General features: G+C 39.3%; 1 protein-coding gene across 1 annotated transcript in view; it reads left to right on the forward strand.

Annotated features, from left to right (window-relative positions):
* Window positions 1-54: 54 nt before the first annotated feature.
* Efl1 (elongation factor like GTPase 1) overlaps window positions 55-23,632 on the forward strand; it is a 111,340-nt gene continuing 87,762 nt past the window's right edge. The window contains exons 1-7 of the mRNA XM_051206602.1: window positions 55-135; window positions 857-966; window positions 3,283-3,350; window positions 8,766-8,850; window positions 19,311-19,444; window positions 20,786-20,923; window positions 22,341-22,555. Coding sequence (XP_051062559.1) covers window positions 876-966; window positions 3,283-3,350; window positions 8,766-8,850; window positions 19,311-19,444; window positions 20,786-20,923; window positions 22,341-22,555 — 731 coding nt within the window. The 5' untranslated portion in view covers window positions 55-135; window positions 857-875. The remainder of the gene's footprint in view (window positions 136-856; window positions 967-3,282; window positions 3,351-8,765; window positions 8,851-19,310; window positions 19,445-20,785; window positions 20,924-22,340; window positions 22,556-23,632) is intronic.

Consider the following 23,632-nt stretch of genomic DNA (forward strand, 5'->3'; position numbering starts at 1 on the left):
CAGCTTCCGGCGGCGTTCAGGACGCGCGCGGGTCAGAGGTCGCAGGCCTGAGGCCCCGCCTCCCGGCGCCCACGACTTCCGGCCTGAGTTACTCTTGGAGCCTCAGAAGCGTGGGCCAAGTGCAGCTTAGAGCTGGTGAGTGGGGCCCTGCGAGAGACGCCGGCGACCAGACGATGGTGGGGACCTGGGGGTTCGTGGCCGTAGGGCTAGGCGAGCAGAGCACCTCGTAGGAACCTGGGACCCTCAGGCAACGCCTCCCGGAGCCCAAACGGAGGAAGAGCTTGCAGACTTCAGTTTGCCCTTTTTAATTGTAGAGGAATGGACGATGTGTCATGCACCTGCTGTGTTCCCGGACACGAGATCCAAAACTTTAAAGGACACTCGGGGCAGTCTCAGGGCCGAGATTCTTAGGTCTGGTGAAAGCTTGACAGGAGCGACAGGTTTTTAGGAGGGGTTAAAGTGGGGAAGAGGGAGATGTCCACTCTCCCTGTGGTTGTCTTGAGCCAGAGTACCAGGATGCGTGGTGTCACTTAGCTGGGCGTCTCTGCACCCGGCTCCCAGCTGCGTGATTCATTGCGCTTTAGATCCGGAAACTCCCAGCGCACTCCACAAGTACTATAAAGGTGTGTGGACTTTGCAGTGGAACTTGTTCTTGGGCTTGCACAGTCAGATCCCGTCAGAGGCAGAAGGAGTTAAATGTGGCTAACCTTATTCCTTGGGGTCTCAGTTGAGAAATCTGAGGCGGCTTGTAAACACCAGCATCTCTCTCTCTCTCTCAATTTGTAAATTTATTTTGTTGTTGTTTTCCCCTGACCTTTAAACTTTGTACCACTTGTAATTTTCATTTAATTATTAGTCGCAGGAAAAAAGTGACCATGGTGCTCAATGGCCTCGATAAGATGATTCAGCTTCAGAAAAACACTGCCAACATCAGAAATATCTGTGTTTTGGCTCACGTTGACCATGGTAAGACTTTTTTTTTAATGTCTTTATTAACAAATGGGGATGTCTCTGTATGTTTCATTGGAGTGATGATAGTGATGCTTGCTAAGAAGTTGTATGTGTGTCATGTCAGAGAAGCCTGCTGTACAACGTTTGTAATAGTCAGGTTAACTGGTGATTAGCATTCTTCTGCATAGGATTTCACATAGTGCTTTTAAATTTGAACTTGGATCTTTGTAAAAATATGGAAAAATTTTTGAAATGTTAAACATAGAAGGTATTCCTAGGGATCTTGCTTAATTCATTACATAATGAATAAGTATTTTCTAAGTTTGTGGCCTTTTGTTAAGTTTATCAGAAGCTAGACATCTCTGAGGAGGCCAGCTGCCCAGCTGTAGAGGTTTTAGGGATGAATCAGGACAACATGATAAGAAGGGGAAGGGGGAAATAGGTAAGAGTTTTGAGAAATGGAGGATTGAGTAGCCAGATAGGGTTAAGAAAACTTGTCAGATATGCCCTTTGAAGAGGGGACTCTAGCTGATAGGTGGAGACAGGCATTATAACTGGAAGTGTGTGAACAGGGGCAGAAGGAAATAGATGTGACTAAAGTGTAGATACAATAAAGGCCCGCTTAGCTAACACTTGTCTGTGGGATTCAGATAGACATTTCCTTGACACTATCAGACTACTTCATTCTGAGTCTGCTTGCCAGTTGAAACTCTTCTAGTAGCTGCAGCTCAGTTTAGAATGGCATGTGAAGTCAAAACCACTCAGCATTTCATTTCGAAGGTGAGGGAGTGGATGGGGACAAGGCAGGCTGGACCCTGTCTCTTAGAGCTCATCAGGCCTGCAAGGCTGTAACAGAAGGCTCTAGCTCTGTAGTTAGACATCCTAAACTCTTGAGTTCTTTTCAGATTACTTTGCCTATTGGAGCTTCAGTGTACAGCCTATGTAAAAAGATGGTAATGAGAATCTCCTGTCAGCGATGAAATACTTACTTGTGTAAAATGATGATTAACATTTTTAATTACCGTGTAGGGAGCCATGGGGTGGGGAGGAAGCAAGGGCAAAGCATTCAAATTACAGATTTGATTAGACTGGTAAAGGTGCTTGGGTGGGTTGAAAAGCAGAAAAGAGGCTTGGTGACTCTTGTCTGAAGAGAAGGTAGTACAGAAACTGAGGTCACTGGAGGAGGAACCAACTGAGATTTGAGTTTTGCATATAAATCAGTGACTAACCTACCCCATGGGTTTTATGATTATATGCAAGTTTGGAGGATATGAGGTCTAGCCAAAGGTTTTACTTTGTTTCTTTTTCCCTTTTGGTTTCTGCTTTGTCTTGGTTTTGCTTTGAGAACTGAATAGCAGATTCACCAGTGTATATGTATGAAACATTGTTGTTCAAAGGATTCAGCCTTGCTTAGTAACAAAGTCCCCTCATTCTAAGGTGTGTATATTTGAATACTTAATGAAAAGTGATATTCTAGGGTTATAAACTAAAACACATTATTTAAGATCTCAGAGGTCCTGTTGATTGGTTCCTGGTTTATGCTATTACACAGATTATATATTCACAGACTACAAAAAGCTGTATTGAAGGAAAAACCTGACTATTTGTTAGGCCTACCCAACTGTGGAAATTGAGTGTGCCCATGTCATTCTTTGAACACAGGCTCATGCCCCTTGAAATTGTGTTAACTTTGGCAATAGTCTGATAAAGGTAACTGTAAATCTATATTGATTTTGAAAACAAAATCTTTTATTGCAAAGTAGATTCCAGGTTTAGTTTTGAAACGGGTCGCACTGGCTGCTCCTGGTGTACTGCTCCATGGGCTACACCACAAACAGTAGGGAAACAAATTTTCTTATTAAATAAGTGCAACAGTTTAATTAGCGAATGTTGTTGAGAATTACATATAGGTAATTATGACAGGAGACCATGTGCTATCATTTCCTGGTGATGAAATATTTACCCAGCATACCTTTCTGAGGCAAACGCTATCTTGTGACATTCTGAGCCTTTACAGCCTAAGTTTATAAGAATGATCAGTTGTATGGAATGGTTGGTAAATTATGAATTGATTTCTTAAATGCTAGATTATAGTAACTAATATAAACATTGTACAAGGTGATCTGTATTTTTATCCTCCTAGTAGTTTATCTTACCAAAATCACATGTTTTACTCTGTAAAGTCTGTCTCGATTTAAGAAAATTTCTGTGCTTAAAATTAATCTGACAACTTTTCAAGTGAAATTGGTGAGGTCCACAAGTAGAAGATATAGCACTATAGACTGCTAGCCCCTTTAAACAAATGTATGGTAATTAATGTCATTTTAACAGGAAAAACTACCCTTGCTGATTGTCTTATATCCAGTAATGGAATCATCTCCAGCCGACTGGCAGGCAAGGTATGTTGTTAGATATGGTATATATTTGTTGCATTTTAATGAGTGTTAGCTATCTGTAATATCATGATCCAATTGCATTGTTCTTTAGTGATCTAAACATGGAGAAGGAACCCATTAAGATCAAATAGGTGTCAAGAAAAGTTCATGTCTGTATTGCTTTTCATTGCATTGTATTAAGTACAGAAGTGACTTTTGTCAAGTCAACCATTACTTGATTTCAAGATTTCACAGGTGGTGAGTTGGCTGTGTTGAGAGGAAGGCAGAAAGCCATTAAGTGCTGGAAAATAGAATAAAATATCAGTTTCTGTGTGTTGTACTTGTTTTGAATGGAATTCTTGCCTAGAGACCAACAGAATATATCAAATTACATAAGACCTTGAAAATTAGCCCAAGTAATTCAAGAACCAAAGGAAGGCTTGAGGATCATGTTGATACTGCTTTAGGGCCTGGTGAGATGGATGAGTAGGCAAAAGTGTTTGCTCTGGGGCCTGATGTCCTGCATTAGCTTCTTGGGATCCACATGGTAGGAGGGGAGAACACATTCCTACAAATTCTCCTCTGACTTTTATGCAAAGTAAGTACACTTTTTTAAAAAGAAGAGTGTTTGTTCTAGCTTTAAGTTCAAAGGGTTTAGAATAATTATCTTCATAGTCCCAAAATAAATATTTCTCTCTGTAATAGGCCTAGTATGTAGTAGGTAATCAACAGGGTGGATGAGGAATAATGAGATGGGAAAATAGAGAAGCAAAATAGACCCAGGAGACTTAGAAGATGTTGGCAATTTGAGGCCATTTGTGTAGGAGCTGACAGGTTGGGTTTAATAATGAAGTGCTCACGTTCTCCCAACTTGAGAAGGCAGAGTTACAGTACCGAAAGTAAGATGAAAGAAGATAAAGTGTAAGCAAGTGAGGGAGAAAACCAATGCTTTATAGGAAGCACTGGGGATGCCAAAGACGACCACTAACAACTGTAAAAATGGATAGCCACGCTTAAAATATAGACCTTAGTATAAACTGACTTCAGGAAACCATCACTGTTGGTTCATCAGTTGTGAGAATGCAGCACACCACATGGCAATGAAGATGTAAATAAGAGGATGTTTGTGAGAACTGCTGTACTTACTACATTTTCTGTAGACATAAATTGTTTTAAACTATGAAGTTTACTAATGAAAATTACAACAGTGTAAACAATTGGGGATCACTGTGAATAAAACCTTATTTTGCTTTTTTATTTTTAATCTTCTCTGTTGAAGCATATTTGTTACTTTGACCAGCTAATGCTACTTTCTGTGGCTCACTGTACATAGGAAATACATGAAGTATAGCATATATAAAGAGATTCTTTTAAATGAATGACTTAAAGATTAATATAACTGACAATATCAGCAAGATTGGTAAAGAACAAGAAATAGATGATGCTAGGAAAGAGAAACACTATAGAGATTTAGGTAATAGATTATAACAAACAGCTTCATGTCAATAAACCTATTACTGTGATCATTTAAGAAATAGTTTTGGTTGAAAAAAATCTTTGACTGAAAAGCCCGAATGGCTTAACTATTTAATTAAACATGCATGTCTAGTTTAACTGTCTATAGGGTTGTAAAAGAAATATATGTATATATATATATATATATGTGTGTGTGTGTGTGTGTGTGTTTTTATGTGTGTATATATATACACATATATATACATAGACACACACGCACACACATATATATAATATTTATTTTATATTCATTGATGTTTTGCTTGCATATATGTCATCTGCATGAGGGTGTCAGAAGCTTCAGAACTGGAGTTACAGACAGCAGTGGGCTGCCATGTGGATGCTGGGAATTGAACCTAGGTCCTCTGGGACAGGAGCCAGTGCTCTTAACTGCTAGGCCATCTCTCCAGCCTCAAGAACAAATAATTTTAGTTCTACCTGAAATAGTAAAAATAATAGTGAAGAGAAACCCAACAATGGGGCATATTCGTCAATCACAGGACATGCTAACCAATCTCAGGGCATACTTGCCAAGTCTTAGGAGTACATGATAGTCCAGAAGTCTTTTGAAGGTAACCTAGGGCAGAAAAATTCCATGTCAGCCTTCTGATGGGGATGGAGAGATGGCTTAGTGGTTAACAGCACTGATGTTCTTGCAAAAAATCTGGATTCTGGTTCTGTTTCCAGCATCTATATGGTGACTCACAACCTTCTGTAACTTCAGTTCCAGATATTTCCATTCCTTCTTCTGTTCTGTAGACACTACACAGATGGTTCATAAGACGTGGATGTAGGCAAAACATTCATACACATAAAATAAGTATAAATAAAATCTTTTAAAAATTATCATGACTAGCAATTTGAATCTAGTATTGTTTAAAATGATAGTTCCTTATAACTGAATGGAATATATTTCAAGGAATTTTAAAATGACTCTAATATGACTATATTAATGAATTAAAGGAAAAATTATTTCAATAGATGTAAAAGATATTCAATAAAATTCAACATCTATTGTGATTATGATAAAATCTTCTCAACAAGTAATTTTAAAAGATAATCTAATTTTTTTTTACAAAACTACAATAAAGATTTAATTTAATTATGAAATATTAGAGCTTTTCTATTCATGAATAAGTAAGATTGGTTATTGTATCCTGCTGTTTGCATTTAATCTTCTAATTTACATTGTTTTGGAGATAATAGCTACAACAATAAGGCAAAAATAATGTGATTTTTGGGAAGAAAATAACTGTTGACTAATAAAAGGCTATAACTTTGTAGAGAAGTAAAAAATAAGGGGCTAGAGAGATGGGTCAGTGGGTGAGTGTTTATTGCTGTTGCAAAGGGCCTGGGTTCAAGACCCAGCACTCACATGCTAGTTCATAAACACCTGTAACTCCAGTTCCAAGGGGTCCAAAAAGTCAAAAATTATAAATCAGCTGCCAAAATATAAGACTTTAGCATATTTCAGGATATACAAGTGATTGAAAAGAAATACACATCAGCAATAAGTAGACAATAAACGATCTTAAAATCTACCCTATAGTTAGGGCAAAGTTGTTTTAGAGAAAACTTAAACAAGGAAGGTATACAATGTTTGTGTTTTGTCAAATTTGATGTTTAAAAACTTGATGGTTGCTTGGTAGTGGTGGTATATGCCTTTTATCCCAGCACTTGGGAGGCAGAGGCAGGCAGATTTCTGTGAGTTCGAAACCAGTCTGGTCTACAAGAGCTAGTTCCAGGACAGGCTCCAAACCTTGTCTCGAAAAGTCAAAAAAACAAAAAATGAAACAACACAACTTGATGGTTGTTTTGTGTTGATTCATATATTTAGCAATTAGGAAAAATTCCAACAGTTAAAAAAAAAAAAAAAAAAGGATATGACATTTTAAAATCCCAGAAGAGTGGGATGTGGTACTTACTGTCTGACAAGCTGGTACGGCTTGTGAATGACCTGTAACTTGGTGGTTCGGAATTGTCTGGGGTGTCACATTGACTAATGACCTAGAAACAGATATGTGTGTGAGAGCTTAATTTAGGGATCTGGCATTTCAAATCTGTGGAGAAAAAAATGTCAATAAAGGATCTTTGGGAAGTTATCTGCCTATGTGGAAGTGATACTGGGCCAACCTGTTCTTCATATCAAACAAAACATGTAGTTAAAATGCACAAAAGGCCCAGCTTAAGTTTTTAGAAAATAGTATTGGATGTTACTGAATTTAATTATAATTTGACTTTATTTAATTCTGTGATCATATATGAAGTTATCTTGAGAAGGTAAAAATTACAATATAAAGTTTGATTAATTCAGCTATATTTAAATGGATAACATTTTTATCAGGTATGCCACAAAATAAAAAAAAATACAAAACTCTTTGAAATTAGGGAAAATATAATAAACATTTAACTGACAAAGAACTAATAATTAGAGACTATCCAAAACAAACCTGTAATACAAACCAGCAGGAAGATGGACTGTACATGGGATACTTACAGAAGAGAGTGTAAAATAGCTAAGCCAGGTTAATAAACTGTAAAGATGCTCAGTCCCATCAAAAGTTGGGAAAGTATGAATTTAAAAGATGAAATACTGCTTATTACACCATAACTATATTCCATTGTTCTGTGTGGATTGGTTCAACTACTGGAAGACAATGAGGAAGTATCTGATAGCACTGAAGATGTGATTCTGAAATCTCCTGGGCAATGTATATGAGACATGATCCCAACTTCTTTTTTTAAGTTTTGTTTAAATTTATTTATTGTAACTTTATGTACATGGATGCTTTTGCCTGCATGGGTGTCTTTGTCCTATGGATATACAGTGCTGGTGGAGGCCAGAAAACAGTACAGGGCTTCTGAAACTGGAGTAAATGAACAGTTGTGAGCCACTATGTGGGTCTGGGAATTGAACCAGGGTGCTTTAGAAGAACCAGGCAGTGCTTTTAACCCCTAAGCCATCTCTCCAGTCCCAATCCAAACTTCTTATCAGTTCAGTTATGTTACTAAAAAGTAGTGAATTTCCATATGCCAATCACTGGTAGACTGATGAATAAATGTAGTAGGTTTGTGAAGGAGAATCTTCTAATGGGTGACTTAGAGCTACAGCCATCCAAATGGTTGACTTGGGCAACATTGAACAACAAAATAATACAGAGCAACCAGAATGTGATTTTGTGTGTCTGTGAGTGTGTGTGTGTGTGTGTGTGTGTGTGTCGTTCTTCTGTGTGTGTGTGTAGTTCTTCTATTTATATAAGCCTTAAAGCTTGAAATTCAAATGATATTTTGCTAGAGCTGTGGTGATGGAAGTATTTCCAAAAATTAAGGAATTCATGTAGGGTGGGAAAGTGTGGCAATCCAGCAATCCTGTATTAGCATAGTCTTAGGATTTTGATTGAAAGAGATGAATCTACATAAAGTTAAGATTTTATAATGGAGAGAAATGTTGATATATGCTAAGGAGGACTTTATATTAAGCAGTAAAGCTTTTAGAAAGCCATTGGCTAAGTTTTGATATTGTAAATATTTTCTCCTGTGCCATTCTTATAAAAAGAAAAGCCACATAATTAAAATCAGTTACTTTGGAAAAGAGTTAAGTTTCCTGGTTCCTCTAAAGGACCTTCTGTTTCTTTTGGACCTCATCAAGTACCTCAGGAAGGAAAAGAAGGCTGCATCATGATGACAGAAAGAAGTCCAGATCCCTTTGTGGGGAAGCAGTGTGTGAATGCATCTGTGGCAAGGCCTTTCAGTTTGTCTATGCTTTCTCTTGACTAACCTCACTTCTCCAGCACCTTACCACTTAAAAAAAACCTCAGAGGGCTGAATATAGTTTATATATTTGAAATGAAAGCTAACTAACTCCATTTTATGTTGCATTTTAGTCACGAAATTAATATTGTGTAACATGTTGTACTTTTCTAGCTGAGGTACATGGACAGCAGAGAAGATGAGCAGGTCAGAGGGATCACCATGAAATCCAGTGCCATTTCACTACATTACGCAGAAGGTAAACCCATCTGTGTTGTAAAGGACTCGATTTTCATCTTTCATGCCCTGTCCCTTCTCCTTCTGAATTAATCAAATGCCTCCTCGGTTTCTTTGCTTTGTGTTCCATGCCTTTCATTGTGGCATCTCCACATGATCTGTTGTCAGAGCCAGGCTGTCCAGGCTTGGATGCAGATGGGGACCTCTGACTGGCTTGAGGGCAGAAGAAGGAAGGGGCAGTTCACAGCTGCCTCCCTCCACCAGGTGACTTGTGGATTTCTTCACAAGGAAAGTTAGGAGCTAGGACTTGGCTGACTCATCCTTAGCCTTCCATTTCCTGGCTGGATCCCTCTTCTGCTCCATGGCCTGCATAGGAGACTTGGAGTCTTAGTTACATAACTGTGATCAATACTATCTTGTCATTCTGCTAGAAACACAGGGCTTCTCCGACAGTGTCATACGAATGCGTGAGCTGTGTGTTCACAGAAGGTTTGTGTTGCTGAAAGCGTGCCAGTAACTTAAATTTAAAAAGAGAATGTTTAGATGAATTGTTACATCTCTGCTTAATTGTTTAGAATTATATAGGTCATATATTTATAATTATATGTAAATGGTACGTTAAAAGACAGGAAAGCCAGTTGCAGAGTATTTCTATGAGGTATCAATCCGCATGTGTATGTGCTTCTAAAAGAATACATTTGTACTGCCACAGTGTCTATTTGCTAAAACTGGATAATGATACAGTTTGTGATTTTCAAAATACATATTTTTGTACTGTTAGAAATCTTTGTCAATATGTATATTTTGAAGAAAATAATAAAGATCTATTTCCCTAATGGAGTGACCTGTGGTTCATGCCTCACAGTGTGGTATCTCTGGCAGCAAGGGAGGCACTGTGTGGAGTGTGGCCATTTTCATTGACATTAGCCTTTAAACCATTTTTATACTCTAACTAGTTTTGGGACTTTTAAGCACACCAATCCCCAGTGTTTAATATCTCAAGTAATGCCCCTTTAAAAAAAAAATACTACCTCTTATATTTTAAGGGATGTATTCCCATTCTGGGACCCATTCTGGGTCCACAGACCTTTCATCTTTCATTCTGATATTGCCTTTTTAACTTCAGGATTCTCTAGTGTCGCTTTCAGTTGTTATGCCCCAAGTTTGCCTCTACTCTTCTCATTACCCTTAACTACTTTATTCAGGTTTTACTTGCATAGCATGAAATTCAGCGATTCCACTTCTCCATTGTCTTTCTGATAAAGCCTGTGGGGAAATGGCTTATAGAACCCTGGGGATTGAGTAGCCTAACAAGTTTTGTTAAATTCTGCCAATGGGAAGCTTGATCTTAGAATGTTTTAGACACATGCTTCTTTCTAGGTTGTACAGAGACAGAGATGCAAGCTGTCTTGAGTTGAGGTGGAATGACTTAATTGACTATATGTTAAAAATAATTAGAAATATTTTTTATGAAAATTTGAAAAAAATGGGAATCTTATTGGAATGACACTTTGTTAGTTATAGGGTCATGTAAACCCTGCTGATCAGAAACTCAGTATTTAGTGGAGGCTATGCTTGAACTCCTTATTCTCCTTCTTGTCTCTACCTCCCAAATGCAGTGATTACAGCCATGCAGCAACATAGTTGCCTGTGTATATAAAACAGACTGATAACATCAGGTCAGTTTTATGAATGCTCCTTTTGGAACTCCACTCTGTCTTCTGGTTTGGTTGTCTGTTTTCTAGCTATGCTTTTATGCTGTGTATTTAATTATAGGTTTGCCTTACTTTCCCAGTCTCCTTCTTATACTTGCTCATCTCTGACTCCTTGTCCCTACTCTTAACTGTTCCTTTCCCTTATTCCTGTTGCTGATTGCTTCATTTTCTTATGTTTCTGAACATGTATACTTAAGATGTACCTCAGCTTTTCTTTTTCTTTCAGTCTGTTACAGAGGTTATACTCATGGATTGACTTTTCTTCAGTTGGTTGGTCATCTAGTCATATCAGTAAGAATTGGAGTCAATAAATATCAAACATGTTTCTCTGTGGATGTTGACTGATAGCCAGAAGGGACATTAAGCCAGGGGCTCACCATACTTGACAACACAGAACTTAGCTTTCCTGATCTACCACAAACAGATAAGAGCTAGCCACACTGATGGATGTTTTCTCAGAACTGAATATATTTCCTCTCTGTTGCTGAGTACTGATTCTCCAGAGTGGTGTTTCATGCTATGAGGGTGGGAGGAAGAGAGGAAGCTGCTGATGGTTAAAGAAACTACACAGGTTACTTCTATCACCTCCTTCCCATCCCATTTGATTGCCTTCTGATCAATGTTTACTAAATGTTAAGTCCTTCCTCTTGGTCTGATGCTTATGAGATGGATTTTTGGTTTCGTTGTATTGTTTTCATTTTCCCCTTAGATTGAAATAGGTCTTATTCCATTTTGAATGGATAAGCTTATATTAATCTTGGAACAATCTAGAAATGATTGAAAACTGTTAGAGTGATCCCAAGTGTCTCATCTTCCAGAGACCTGCTTCTTCTGTGGAACCTGAAATCTTTAATGTTCAGTTATGCCATCACTTGTTGCAACTTCTAGAATCATATTGTGTAACATTTCTGTTTCTTACCCATCACTTACGCCCTTATACAGAGGTACCATTGATGTATATTGTCATTTCAAGAATTTGGAAGCACTCTTCTTCAGTATTCTAAGGTGATATAATGCCTTTAAATCTTTTAGAGTGCATGTCTAGTAAGTATATTCAAATTTTAAAGAATTTGAACTAATGGACTAGTTAATCCTTGAGTAGTCTTGAAAGGCATATTGCTGACATTTCTACTTTATAGTCATTTTCAAATATCTGTGAGGAAATATTGCCACTGCAGAATATTGCATTTTATTTTACTTAGTCCTTTTTAAATATTTTAAATAAAATTACAAGTTTATCTTTATTTTTTTTTGTAAGAATGAATACTATGTTTTGTTATAGGATAGTGAGTAAAATACAAATCACTCTTAATTTTATTTCTTTTTTTTCAGTTTTTATATGTAATCCACAAGAATTTTACATGTGCACATATGTATACATTGAAGCAAATATATAGCTTATTCTCCCCTCCACAGTTCATGGATCAGTCAGATATTGTTGTTGTATATGATTTTATTAGTTCTGGACTTAAGTTGGTGTTTACATCTCTGACTGAGACACACTGGGTGGGACTGGGTGGACTAGAGAGTAAATTTCTCCTATCCACTGTATATCTTCAGTATATCTCCCCAACCTGTAAGGTAAGGGCCAGTACCATTTCAGCTTCATTGATTAATGCCATAAGAGAATTTGCATTTACAAGAGTTTTGGTAATTTTACAAAATGGTCAATTTTAAAAATTGTAAAATTATATGGAGAGCAAATTGCAGTGAAGTTCAGTTTGTAACTATTTTTCTTTGTAAATATAGTCCAGGAGGGAAGGATTCCTTTGTTCCTCATTTGACTGAAAGTTCAGATTTTATTTCCCCTCTTATGACAATGGCTTTTCTTCATTTTGTGAAGCATGTAGCTGCCTTGGTGATGGTAGAATTCTGAGATGTCTCATGCATGGCTTTGTTTAATTCTCACCACAACCCTTTGAGGTGGTTATCCTTATTTTACTTACGTGCAAACTGGACTTCAGCAATTTCGAGAGTTTATGAAGGACAGTAGTTTCTAGAATACAGTATCAGGCCTAGTAATTACATTTCCAGTCTGTTCACTTGGATCAGGAGTCTGTTGGGAGCTAGGCTAGGCCCCAACTTAATTCTTCCTGAAGCTTCACTTCTTTCCACCACAGATTTTCTGGGATTACTTTTGGACATCTTGTGGCCAGCATTACCCACAGCCCTGTTGTCCTTGGTTACTGCCCAAGATGTAAGCCACATGGCTCAGCCTCTCTTATGGTCTCATTTCCTTATTTCTTTGTGATTCTAACACCTCCTTCAACCTCCTACTATTCCTTCCTTACCAAAACTTCCTCTGCTGACTTTCCAAGACAGCATAGCCTCAATATCTCTGATGATGTTCTCTCTCCCTTGCTCTCACCACATTGTTCTCCTTGTTTCTTTCATGTTCCTTGTCTCTGAGTTAGAGCATGGGGTTGCCATTCTTGCCCAAATTCTCACTCCAGTGCTAATTCTGTCCCATTTTAAACACCCCCCAAGACACATACCATTCAGTTGTTCCTTTTTCTTAGTATTATGAACTCCTAAAGGCTTCCAGTTTACTGATGATTTGACATCTGATGCCTAATTTTCTTTTTCATGAGACTTTCCCGAGGTAGCTTATACCATCCCCTAAAATGACTTCTCTTAGGGGTTGGCCTTTCAGTAGTAACAAAGCAGTTTTCTGCTTCCTTGCCTGCTGCCACGGGGCTTTCTGGATTCCAGCATCACTGGGAACTGACCATCTTTGACATTTCAAGTGGAAATTCTTGTGAGCCTGGTAGGGCACATGTCTCCCACCTACTCAGGAAGCTGTGTGCAGCAGAATCGCTTGAGCCCATGAGTTTGAGAGCAGCCTGAACAGCATTGATCTCAATAACAGAAAGTTCAATATGTGACCAGCCGAGAAGTTAAGAACGTACTCAGTCAATAACAGCTATCAAATTTCAGTACTCCCTTCAGTCTGTGACTCCCTTCCCATGGTCATGTAGCAGAGTGAGATACTGGCAAGTAAACAGTCACGATCGTGTGGAGGTACAGCTGCTTGATTAATACCGGAGCAACAGACCTCTGAAGAGAGTGTTCTTCTCTGTGATGTGGAAGTTCAGGATGTAGCCACGGTCTTTATAGTTAGTGAGGCCTGGGATTGTTTTGAAGAGCATCAAAGTGAATGAGTAAACCTGAAGGAGCATTTCGAGGGCCAATTTGTTTTCAGTTGGAGAAGTATCCAAAGAGGGCTTTTGGATGGGTTTATACAGCAAAAGCAAAGCCTCGTTTATTACTTCTGAGTCGTCAGTCTCTCCTCTCAAAAGCTCTCTCTAACACTCCATCTGAGTCCGCATCATACCTCGTGGATGAGTCCAGTTATCTTACAGTGTTCTCTCTCTTCAGAATGCCTGAGAAACAAGGCCATGGAACTTCCTGGCCCTGAATGAGTCAGCCAAGATGAGTTTAAGAAATTTATATTACATATAAACTCATCCAATGTCTGCAGATTGAAGATAGAGTGTGTCTTTTGTTTTATAATTCTATTACATAATAAGCTGTGTTAGATTTCTGTTGCATTTACTACCTGGCATAATCAACTTGAAGAAGAAAGATTTATTTTGGCTCAGGAATTTGGAGGTTTTGGCCCACGCTTGTTTGGCTGTGGTTGAGATAGCCTATCAGGTAGTGGAAAAGGCCTCTCCCTAGGAAGTGAGAGAGAAAAAGGAGTCCAGAGTGTCACCAGCCCTTTGGAGGACACTTGCTGGATGACTTAAGACTTAACCTTGGGCCCCACCTCTTCCTGGTAGAGCCAAGCTGAGGACTCAGGACTTTGGGAGACATGCTAAATCTAAACTACAGAGCACGTCTGTTAGTTGATTTGTCATGTAACTTCTGCACTGATTTAAAATCTACAGGGATGGGAAAGTGGAGATAGTGTAGAGGGACACCTGCAGTCACTCTGCAGCTGCCATGCAATTGATGTCTGTAGTTGTTACTGTGACGTCTTCAGGAATGTGCTCACATAACTCAATTTCTGCTGTTAAATTCAATAGTTCTTTCCTAATGCACGGACGTAGAAAAAAGATACTTGCTGAAAGTTTAGATCTTCCTCTGAATGGTGTTTCCCCCTGTTGAGGAAAGTTTTCTCCTGAGCCTTCTTCCTATGCTCCAGTGGTCATCTGTCATGTGCTGGAAGCGGACTGCTGAGTCCCTTGTAAGTTCTGTCCACAGAGGAGTTTTTAGCCGGGTGCCGGGACAACTCTACTGCTCGAACAGTTACCCATACCATCCTAAAGTGAAGGGTATGGCAGAGGGTTCCCTCTACTCCATTAGCAGACATTGAGATTTCTAAGGTATTAAGGTGTTGTTTGACTTATTAGAGCAGTTCCCTGACATGAGAAGGCAGCAAGGTGTCTGTCCCTGAATACTGCAGCAGGGATTGCTGTTACACATTGGAAAGACCCCACTACCTTCCTGTTACTTGACAGGAGCATCAGAGATGTAAGGAGGAAGGATTCTGTTACAGATTGGAGAGATCATTCAGCATACACACAAAACTTTTCATTTGTAATTCTCATAAAAACTAGCTTTCAAAAAATATAAAAATAAGCTGGGCGGTGGTGGCACATGCCTTTAATCTCAGTACTTGGGAGTCAGAGGCAAGAGAATAAATCTATGTAAATTAAAGGCCAGCCTGGTCTACAAAGCTACACAGAGAAACCCTGTCTTGAAAAAAATCATATATATGTGTGTAAGCCAAAGGAGTTGGGAATATGGCTTATTTGTAGACTTCTTGCTAACTTACATAAGGCCCTGGGTCCAATCTTCAGCAGATGATGTGTTTATGTGTGCCTATAAATCTTAGCACTCAGACTGAGGCAAGAGGATCAGAAGTTCAAGTCTATCCTTGGCTATATAGCACATTCAAGGCCAGCCTGCAGCACATTAGATCTTGCCCTTCGTGTTATGTGTGTGTATATATACGTATTGTAACCCTTTTATGTGTTTTGTAAAGTTTGACCCTTATCCACACATTAGTTTAATAAATAGGTTTTTAAAAAGCAGCTGTGTTTGTGGACTGCTCTCTAAAGGGTGTGGGATTTCTTTTCCCCTGCCTACAAAACTCAGTTTGAAGCTACTTTGAAAAGCTTAGAATGGCAATGGCACCAGAGGAGGAGTTGGAAGGCCTGGCCCTCAGCACAGCCCTGCCTGTGTGTGCCATTGACTGGCTGCAGCACAGCCTCCTCACCATTCAATACATCTGAGGAACTTCAGCTTCAGCAGACCGATGTGCTGTTTTATTACAGGCTACCTTTGGATGTTTAACATGTTCGTGTGCTGTATGCTGTGAGGCTACCTGTATTGCCCTAATTTATTTGGTCATACATTGTTATTTTTCCGATTATAAATTTTCCTAATAAACACTTGGTATGTCACTGGCTTTTTGTGCCCTTTTAGAACTGAGTCTGCCCCCTTGGGTGGACTTCCCAAGGTCTGGTATTGGATGCATAAGTAGGCAGACGTAGCTAGGTGTGTGTTTGTTTCTCTCAGTTACTCAAAGGCCTGGGGTCCCACTGAAGGGTAAGAGCAGAGGTGACCTGAGGTTGCTGTGTAAATTCATGTTTTTGAAGCTATGAAGAAGCTGACAGAGACTGAGACTTCTTATCCAAGGATGGGGAAGTGCTTAGCTGACCCTTGAGTCTGGAGTTTGGCAAATGAACAAGCCTGTCTAGTTCCCTACCTGCAAAATACAATGTAGGGCACAGATATAGCAGACTGTTAGATACACCAGTGTGTGATCTTGTATGACTCTTATTTTTGAGGGCTTTAGGATGTTTATTCAGTGAAGGGTTAGGCTGCAAGAGTGCTTATTGGTCCCAAGTTTCCCAGCTTTTGCTATATGTGCCAGGATCCTGCACCATGCTAGACTTGCTCAATTTCCTGTGGCTTATTTGGTGGAGACCATGGTGCTTAATCTAAGACGATGACTGGATCCAGGCCTAAGAGTGCTGCCAGTAAAAGGCTTTGTTAAGACACAGTGGGCCATTGGGCGAAGGCCCTACTAAATCATGTTTCCTTGGCTATAGGGAGCCTTGTGTATTGGGTTCAGTAGAGCTCTAAAACTTTGAAAGCTCTTTGAAAATTTGCCTGAGAAGACTGTGAGGCAATCAGAGCAGTGGTGCTGGGGAAAGCGACCTGTTGCTAACCAAGAGCATCAAAACTCCAATGCACTCTGGGATTCTTTCTTGGAGCCCAGCTTCTTACATTGTAGCTTGTGACTCCATATGAGACGATGCAACCAGATATGGAAGAAGTGAAAACTTTGTCAATAGCAGTAAGGCTGCTGAATGTGCAGTGAGAGTTTGTGGCAAAGCTCACTTGTGTTGCATCGCTGCAGTTTGCCTCTCAGCACAGTTTGTACACTGACCGCGCATGCTGTCATGCCACGCGCTGCCAGTGCCTGGAACGCTTCGGCTCAGAGCAGAGAGACTGCTCTATGTTATGATTTCCAGTATTTTTCCTGAACACTTGAAGTGGTCTGCTTTCATGGAGTAATTAACAGATTAATTACAGAAAACAAAGTTAATTGCAGAATTAATTAATTAAAATCAGTTGAATTATTAGTTGAATTAAATTATCAATCTAATTATATTATTTTAAATAATTAAAAACAGATTAGTTACAGAAAACTTCCCTCCTCATGGAAGTATCAAATCAGCATGTCTTTGGATCACATTATATTAGAAATTTTAACTTTAAATATTGCTGTTTAAGATATGACTTAGGTTTCCTAAAAAAAAAAAAATTGTTCCATAAGTGTTGGCTTGGGATTTAGACAGAGCTCCTATTTCTGACGTTTTATAGCAGTCATTTATATGAAGTAGTTTTCTCAGCAATGACAGTTATGAAATCACAGTATTGATCAGTTCTGAAAAAAATAAAAAAAACATTGACAATGCTATGTGTCCTGTAGTATCCAATATTTACCCAAGATTTAATTCCTGATCTAAAATAAATCAGTACATCTAGCTCATTAGTTTGCACATTCGTTTTGATTGTTAATACATAGTAATGGTCTATAAATACTAAAGAATTGTTATAAAATGATTTATGAACCGGGTGGTGAACGCCTTTGATCCAACACTCAGGAGGCAGAGGCAGGTGGATATCTATGAGTTCGAGGCCAGCCTAGTCTACAGAGCAAGTGCCAAGACAGACTCCAAAGCAATACAGAGAAACCCTGTCTCAAAAAATCAATGTCTGTCTGTATGTATGTATGTATTTTTATATATACTATATATATAATGGTTTATGAGTTATTGTCAGTAAATATTTGGTCTGTACAGCACATTTATGTGCGTGTATATTGGAGGAGGTGTAAACATACCTTGGATGAAAGGGGATGCTGAATGGAAGGTTGAGGCAGGTGACTGGAAAACATAGAAAGTCAGGTCCTAGTAATCCAGCAGCTTGCTGTTATTGGAGTTTTGACATGTAAAGGGCAGTGTGCTGCCCAAGTTAGTGGTTGAAGGTGTGGTCTCTGAAACTGAAAATTGTTTTTCAACTTTCAGCTTCTGTTTATTCATTTAGATAGGATTTAGCCCTACAAACCTTGAACTCGAGATCCTCTTGTCTAATCCTCCCAAGAGTTACAGGCATGTGCCACCCCACATGGCTGCCTCTGCCATTTTGATTGTGAGGCAGGCTCAGAGTGAGGTTCTAGCTGGCTGTCCTAGAGATGGGGCTAATACTGGCTTCTACTGTGGAGGGCTGGAAAGAACATTATAGACTTAGAACAATGCCAGGCACAACTAAGGGAGCCATAAGTGTTAGCTCTGGCTGTTACTGCTGTGGTTCTTTATCCCTGCCATGTTACATTAAGTTGTTGGAGTTACATTCCAGAAAAAGGTTTTATATGATCCATAGATTTTACCATTCAGTCTTGTAGTAACTCTTTAACATGTTGCAGTTAGTAAACACAAGTGAAGGGGTGGAACAAAAGTAAAGTATTTATGTCTAAGCTGTCAAGTAATTGATTTGACTTTAAAATTGTAATATCCTGTAGTATGATTATTGCTTGATGGTTTACTGAATTGTATCATTGTTAAATCTCTGTATCTGTTGATGACTGATTGCTGTGGTGTGCCTGGGGCTTTGATGGGATGTGTGACTTTTAGTGTGATAACCAGACAGATACAGACAGGGTGGCCCCCACACCTTGAGTTTATGTTTGTTGGGAATATTAAAGGAGGTAGTGTGAGAGCACACTCTGCAGTACCTGGCCTGTAATACCTACTCCTCACAGTTTTGTACAGTTTAGATTTGAGTCTCACTGTTGTTTTCACAGATTCACACACTGCTCCTTGAGAACGTATGGGAGTTTTAATATGGTAACTGCTTAATGTTTTAAATAGGCATTTGAGGCCCCTTTGAAGAGCTTTTACTGCTGAGCCCTTAGGCATTAGCATTTTCCCATGTCAAAAAACTAATGATTAAACTGACAACATAGCTATTTATCTCATAGGGATAGTTTAATAATCCAATATGTGTTAGGTGCATTAAAAGTCTTTAGCACAGTACCAGGTACACACTAAGCTCTTAATGAAGTTCTTTAATGTTCTCTGTAGAGGCTGTTTGGATTCCATGTGTGTGGTGGGAAAGTTGGGATGATAGCCACTGATTGAGGCTTTGGCTCCTGTAGCTTTGATCAGTCTTGTCATCTTTCCAAGTCCCCAGGTAAGAAGATTGCTTGTCTGCACGGCTGGAAATGTGTCTTCCAATTTCATTTCAGGTAATGAGGAGTACTTGATTAATCTAATAGACTCTCCTGGCCATGTGGACTTCTCCTCAGAAGTATCAACAGCAGTCCGCATTTGTGATGGATGCATCATTGTGGTAGATGCTGTGGAGGGTGTCTGTCCACAGGTGAGCTCTATGATCCAAAATGGTCTTATATTTAACTGTCTGAGAAGGGTATAGAAGAGGAGAAACTGTTGATTGCTGTGTTCTGTTGACAGACAGTGGGTTTGATATTTCACATCTAGCAATGTTTCAGGCTGTGATGAATCTTAACAAGATCGAAAGAGATAGGTACCACAGCCACCTTTTTTTTCCCCCCCCTTTTTTTTTTTTTTTTTTTTTTTTTTTTTTTTTTTGATAGAGGGTTTCTCTGTATTGCTTTGGAGCCTGTCCTGAAACTCATTCTGTTGACTAGGCTGGCCTCGAACTCACAGAGATCTGCCTCCCTCTCTGCCTCCTGAGTGCTGGGATTAAAGGTGTGTGCCACCAGCTCCCGGCTAGGGACCACATTTTAATAGACATGTCTGTAGTATCTTTTTAGAAGACAGACATCAGCAAAAACACAAGAATGCTGAGTTTGTGAGGGATCTAGAGGCTCTACTCCAATGGGGAAGATTTCCCAGTCATAGAAGACTGTTGATTTCACCATATGGAGCTAGTTCTCCCCTAGACAGGACATTTCTCTTCTACTGGAGTCTCAGGCACACGTATGCATGCACATTCATGTGCATGTGCGTGTGCTCAAACACACACGCGCGCGCGCGCGCGCGCGCATGCACATCCTTCCTACTTAAGGAATTATTCTACTACTCTTCTACATCCTTAATCCAGTATTTCTATTCTAAACAAAGTTTGAAGAATTTTCCATTAAGGCCAGAGTCAACATGTAGCTCCTGTGGCAGTAAAACTCACAAAGGCTAGTTCATTTCTCATAAACTTTGTATCTCATCTTAAAAAACAGACAAGCAAACAAAAACCCAAAATCCAAAGTTAATTTTGAGTTCTCCTTAGTATATATGTTTTCTTTTAATGCTTAAAAAAAAAAGAATAGTTTAATTTTTTAAATGGAAGAAGTTTAATATTCCAGGAAGATGCACTCTGATTACCATATAGTCCCTGTCTGTGTATGTTCCCCGGAGGTCACGGGGTCTCAACTTGAGAAGTACAGTCTTATCTTGTGCAGTCTCCACTGCATCTGACAGGGTGGGTGAGGTGAAGACACCTGACTAGGATAGCAGAATAGTGGTCATATGGAAGACCTTAGGATCGAGGGGCATGAGTCCCTTCTGGGACTGTAGTACTTCTGACCTATAAAGTGATTCTTTAAATTCTTTAAACATGTATGTATGTGTGTTTTAGTCAGGGTGGTTATAATGCAGCCTGAGAATGTTTTGGTTACTAATTGAGATTTTCTTACGTGCCTTGGTCTTTAGAGATCATGAGGGGTTCTTGCTTTGTTTTTATCAGACACAGGCAGTTCTGCGACAAGCCTGGCTTGAAAACATCCGTCCTGTTTTAGTGATCAACAAGCTTGATCGTCTGATAGTAGAGCTAAAATTTACTCCACAAGAGGCCTACTCTCACCTCAAGAATATTTTAGAACAGGTAAGTATTCTTCAGTACTTTAAAATCATACTGGAGGGCTGTAAGAAAGTGTGGTACTAGGGGAAGTTTATCACTTAAGACTCCTGTCTATTGGAGTTACCAACTATGCCAAGGGGACAGAACTGGTGTGCTCTTTGGAGTTGCTTCTGTTTCCTAGAACCTGTAAGTGTCTGGCTTGGACTGTAGGTTCTCATGTTTAAAAACCTATAGTTTAATTCTTAAGTGATGTGATATTAAGAGGTAATATAGCATTTTTGTTTTGGGGGTTTTTTGGTGAAAATTTGTTTGTACATTGATTTGTTTATTTAGCAAACGTTTGTGTAGATATATGCGGTACCAAATGTCCGTTGTATATTGGGGATGATAAGTATAGGTTTGGCACACCAGAGTCCCTGTTTTTCAAAGAGTTTCCAGTGCAGTGAGACCTTTGAGAGCACCAGGTACCCCAATATGATTTCAGAGCACAAAAGACAGCTATTCAACCCAGGCTGTGCCAGAAAGGAGAAGACAGTCTCACAGTGAGACCACGAGATGAAGGGACCATAAATGTTTGCCGAGTTGAAAGTTAGAGGAAGAACATTTACAGGAGATAAAATAAATGTGCAAATTCACGAAGGAAAAACTATGGGTGTTGTTTCCATTAAGGTTATTATTTGTTATAGCTGACAAATGAAGAGATCATGACACTATTTGATATGAAGTGGGACCTGGCAGGAAAAAAACCAAAAAACAAGAAACAAAAAAACAGTGTAAGCTTTGCACTTTAGCGAGGCTTTTGTCATACAGAGGGATTTAAACTTCTTGGAGATTAGCATGGATGTATTTCTTAGCTAAAGGGAGGAATGACAAATGTAGAGCATTGACAGGGAATGTGTGGCCAGTCTGGCTCCCTGCACACTAGTTCCTGCCTTGCAGAAACACTGAGGAATTGTGTTCACCATGATGCAAGAGAAGACGCAGAGGCATTTGTAGATGAAAGCAGGGGATAAGGTAGGCTCTGGGGGCCTTGTGTCAGTTCTGAGTAGCAAGCTTCATTTTTCACTCTGAGGTTGGAAACAAGATTGATTGTCTGAGACTAGACACTGCAGGTATGGTTGGAGAATGCTGGAGATGTCAAACAGCTGATATGGGAAATAGGAGAAGGACTGATTAAAGTTTTGGGTTTGGACAGGATGAGTTTTTAGTGAAACTCCCTAGGATTAAAATAATCCACACAGATGGCCCTTCAGAATCCTCATTAGAAGCCATAGTTTTGTTGGAAAGAGTATGTCTAAGTTGTTTGTTGGTTATAGTGTCACCTCCAGTGAACTCAAACTCAACAGTGGTTCTAACCTTGGAAAAGGTTAGACAGTGTGTTCCCTCCCGCGTCTGTCCTAAGCATATGAATGACACTTTGCCATTTCACTGTCTCTCCTAGATTAACGCACTTACAGGAACTCTTTTTACTTCTAAAGTCCTAGAAGAAAGGGCAGAGAGAGAGACAGACTCCCAAGTGAAGGCACACTCTGAACAAGGAGACCAAGTGTATGACTGGAGCACTGGCTTGGAGGACGCCGATGACTCTCAGCTGTACTTCTCCCCAGAGCAGGGCAACGTGGTGTTTACCAGTGCAATAGATGGCTGGGGCTTTGGGTAAGCAAGCCATTTTGCATCTCTGTGTCTTGGTAATTGTAGACCATTGGTGTTTCAACTCTGTTTTGGTGTAACTGAATATTATGTTGTTATGAGAAATAATACAGAGTTAGACTGTATCCTCAGCTCAGTGTCCTGCCTTGGTCCATGCTTACATCATGAAAAATAGTAAGACAGTGTCACTTCCAAGACAGTAGCATGGACACAGTCAAGCTAGAGAACATTTTATCATCATGAAACTTCCACATGATAGCCTCCATAGCTACATCTGCTTTACCCCAAGCCCTGTGTAACCAAAACTGAAGTCATTACTATCTTTCATTTCTGTAATTTGCTACTTAAAGAATGTTAGAAAAATTAAACCAAAACAGTAATCTTAGAAACAGAGCCAAATAACTTGAACCCTTTTTAAACTACATTTTTACTTAGCATAATTTTCTAGATACTAATGCAAATTGTTTCATATATTAAAGCTTGGATCATCCTTTTCTGAAATGCTTAAAACCAGAGTATTTCATAGTTATGATTTTTTTAATATTTACATATACACAAAGTGTCTTGGGGATGGGACTATAGCCCCACTCCAGTATGCACTTATATTATACACACATGGTCAGAAGGTAACTTTACCCAGCATGTTAAGTGCACCCATTTTTTGACTAAGGCCAAACATAAAACCCTTGGGGAATTTTTCTACCTATGGTGTTGTGTTATTGCTAAAATGTTTTAGATTTTAGATTTTTGGATCAGGTGTGCTCAGCCTGTAATAGTTGGTACCCCCCAAAACACACACACACACACCCACACACACACACACACACCCCTGCTGCCGCCGCCACTGCTGCCCCCCCCCCAGTGGCATCCTATTTTATACATTTACCATAATTTATCTACTTATTCACTAAAGAACATTTGGAGCTTTTCCAGCTAGGAGCCATTATAAGTGTATGCGTATGCCAGACAAGCACTCTATCAGCTAAGCTACATACCCAGCCAGTAAATTCAATTTGTAAAGAAATTACCAAGCAGCTTTTCAAAGGGCTTCTCCAGTTGACACTCCTGCAACAGTGCCTACAT

This window comes from Phodopus roborovskii, unplaced genomic scaffold, assembly GCF_943737965.1.
Source record: "Phodopus roborovskii unplaced genomic scaffold, PHOROB, whole genome shotgun sequence".
Lineage (NCBI taxonomy): Eukaryota > Metazoa > Chordata > Mammalia > Rodentia > Cricetidae > Phodopus > Phodopus roborovskii.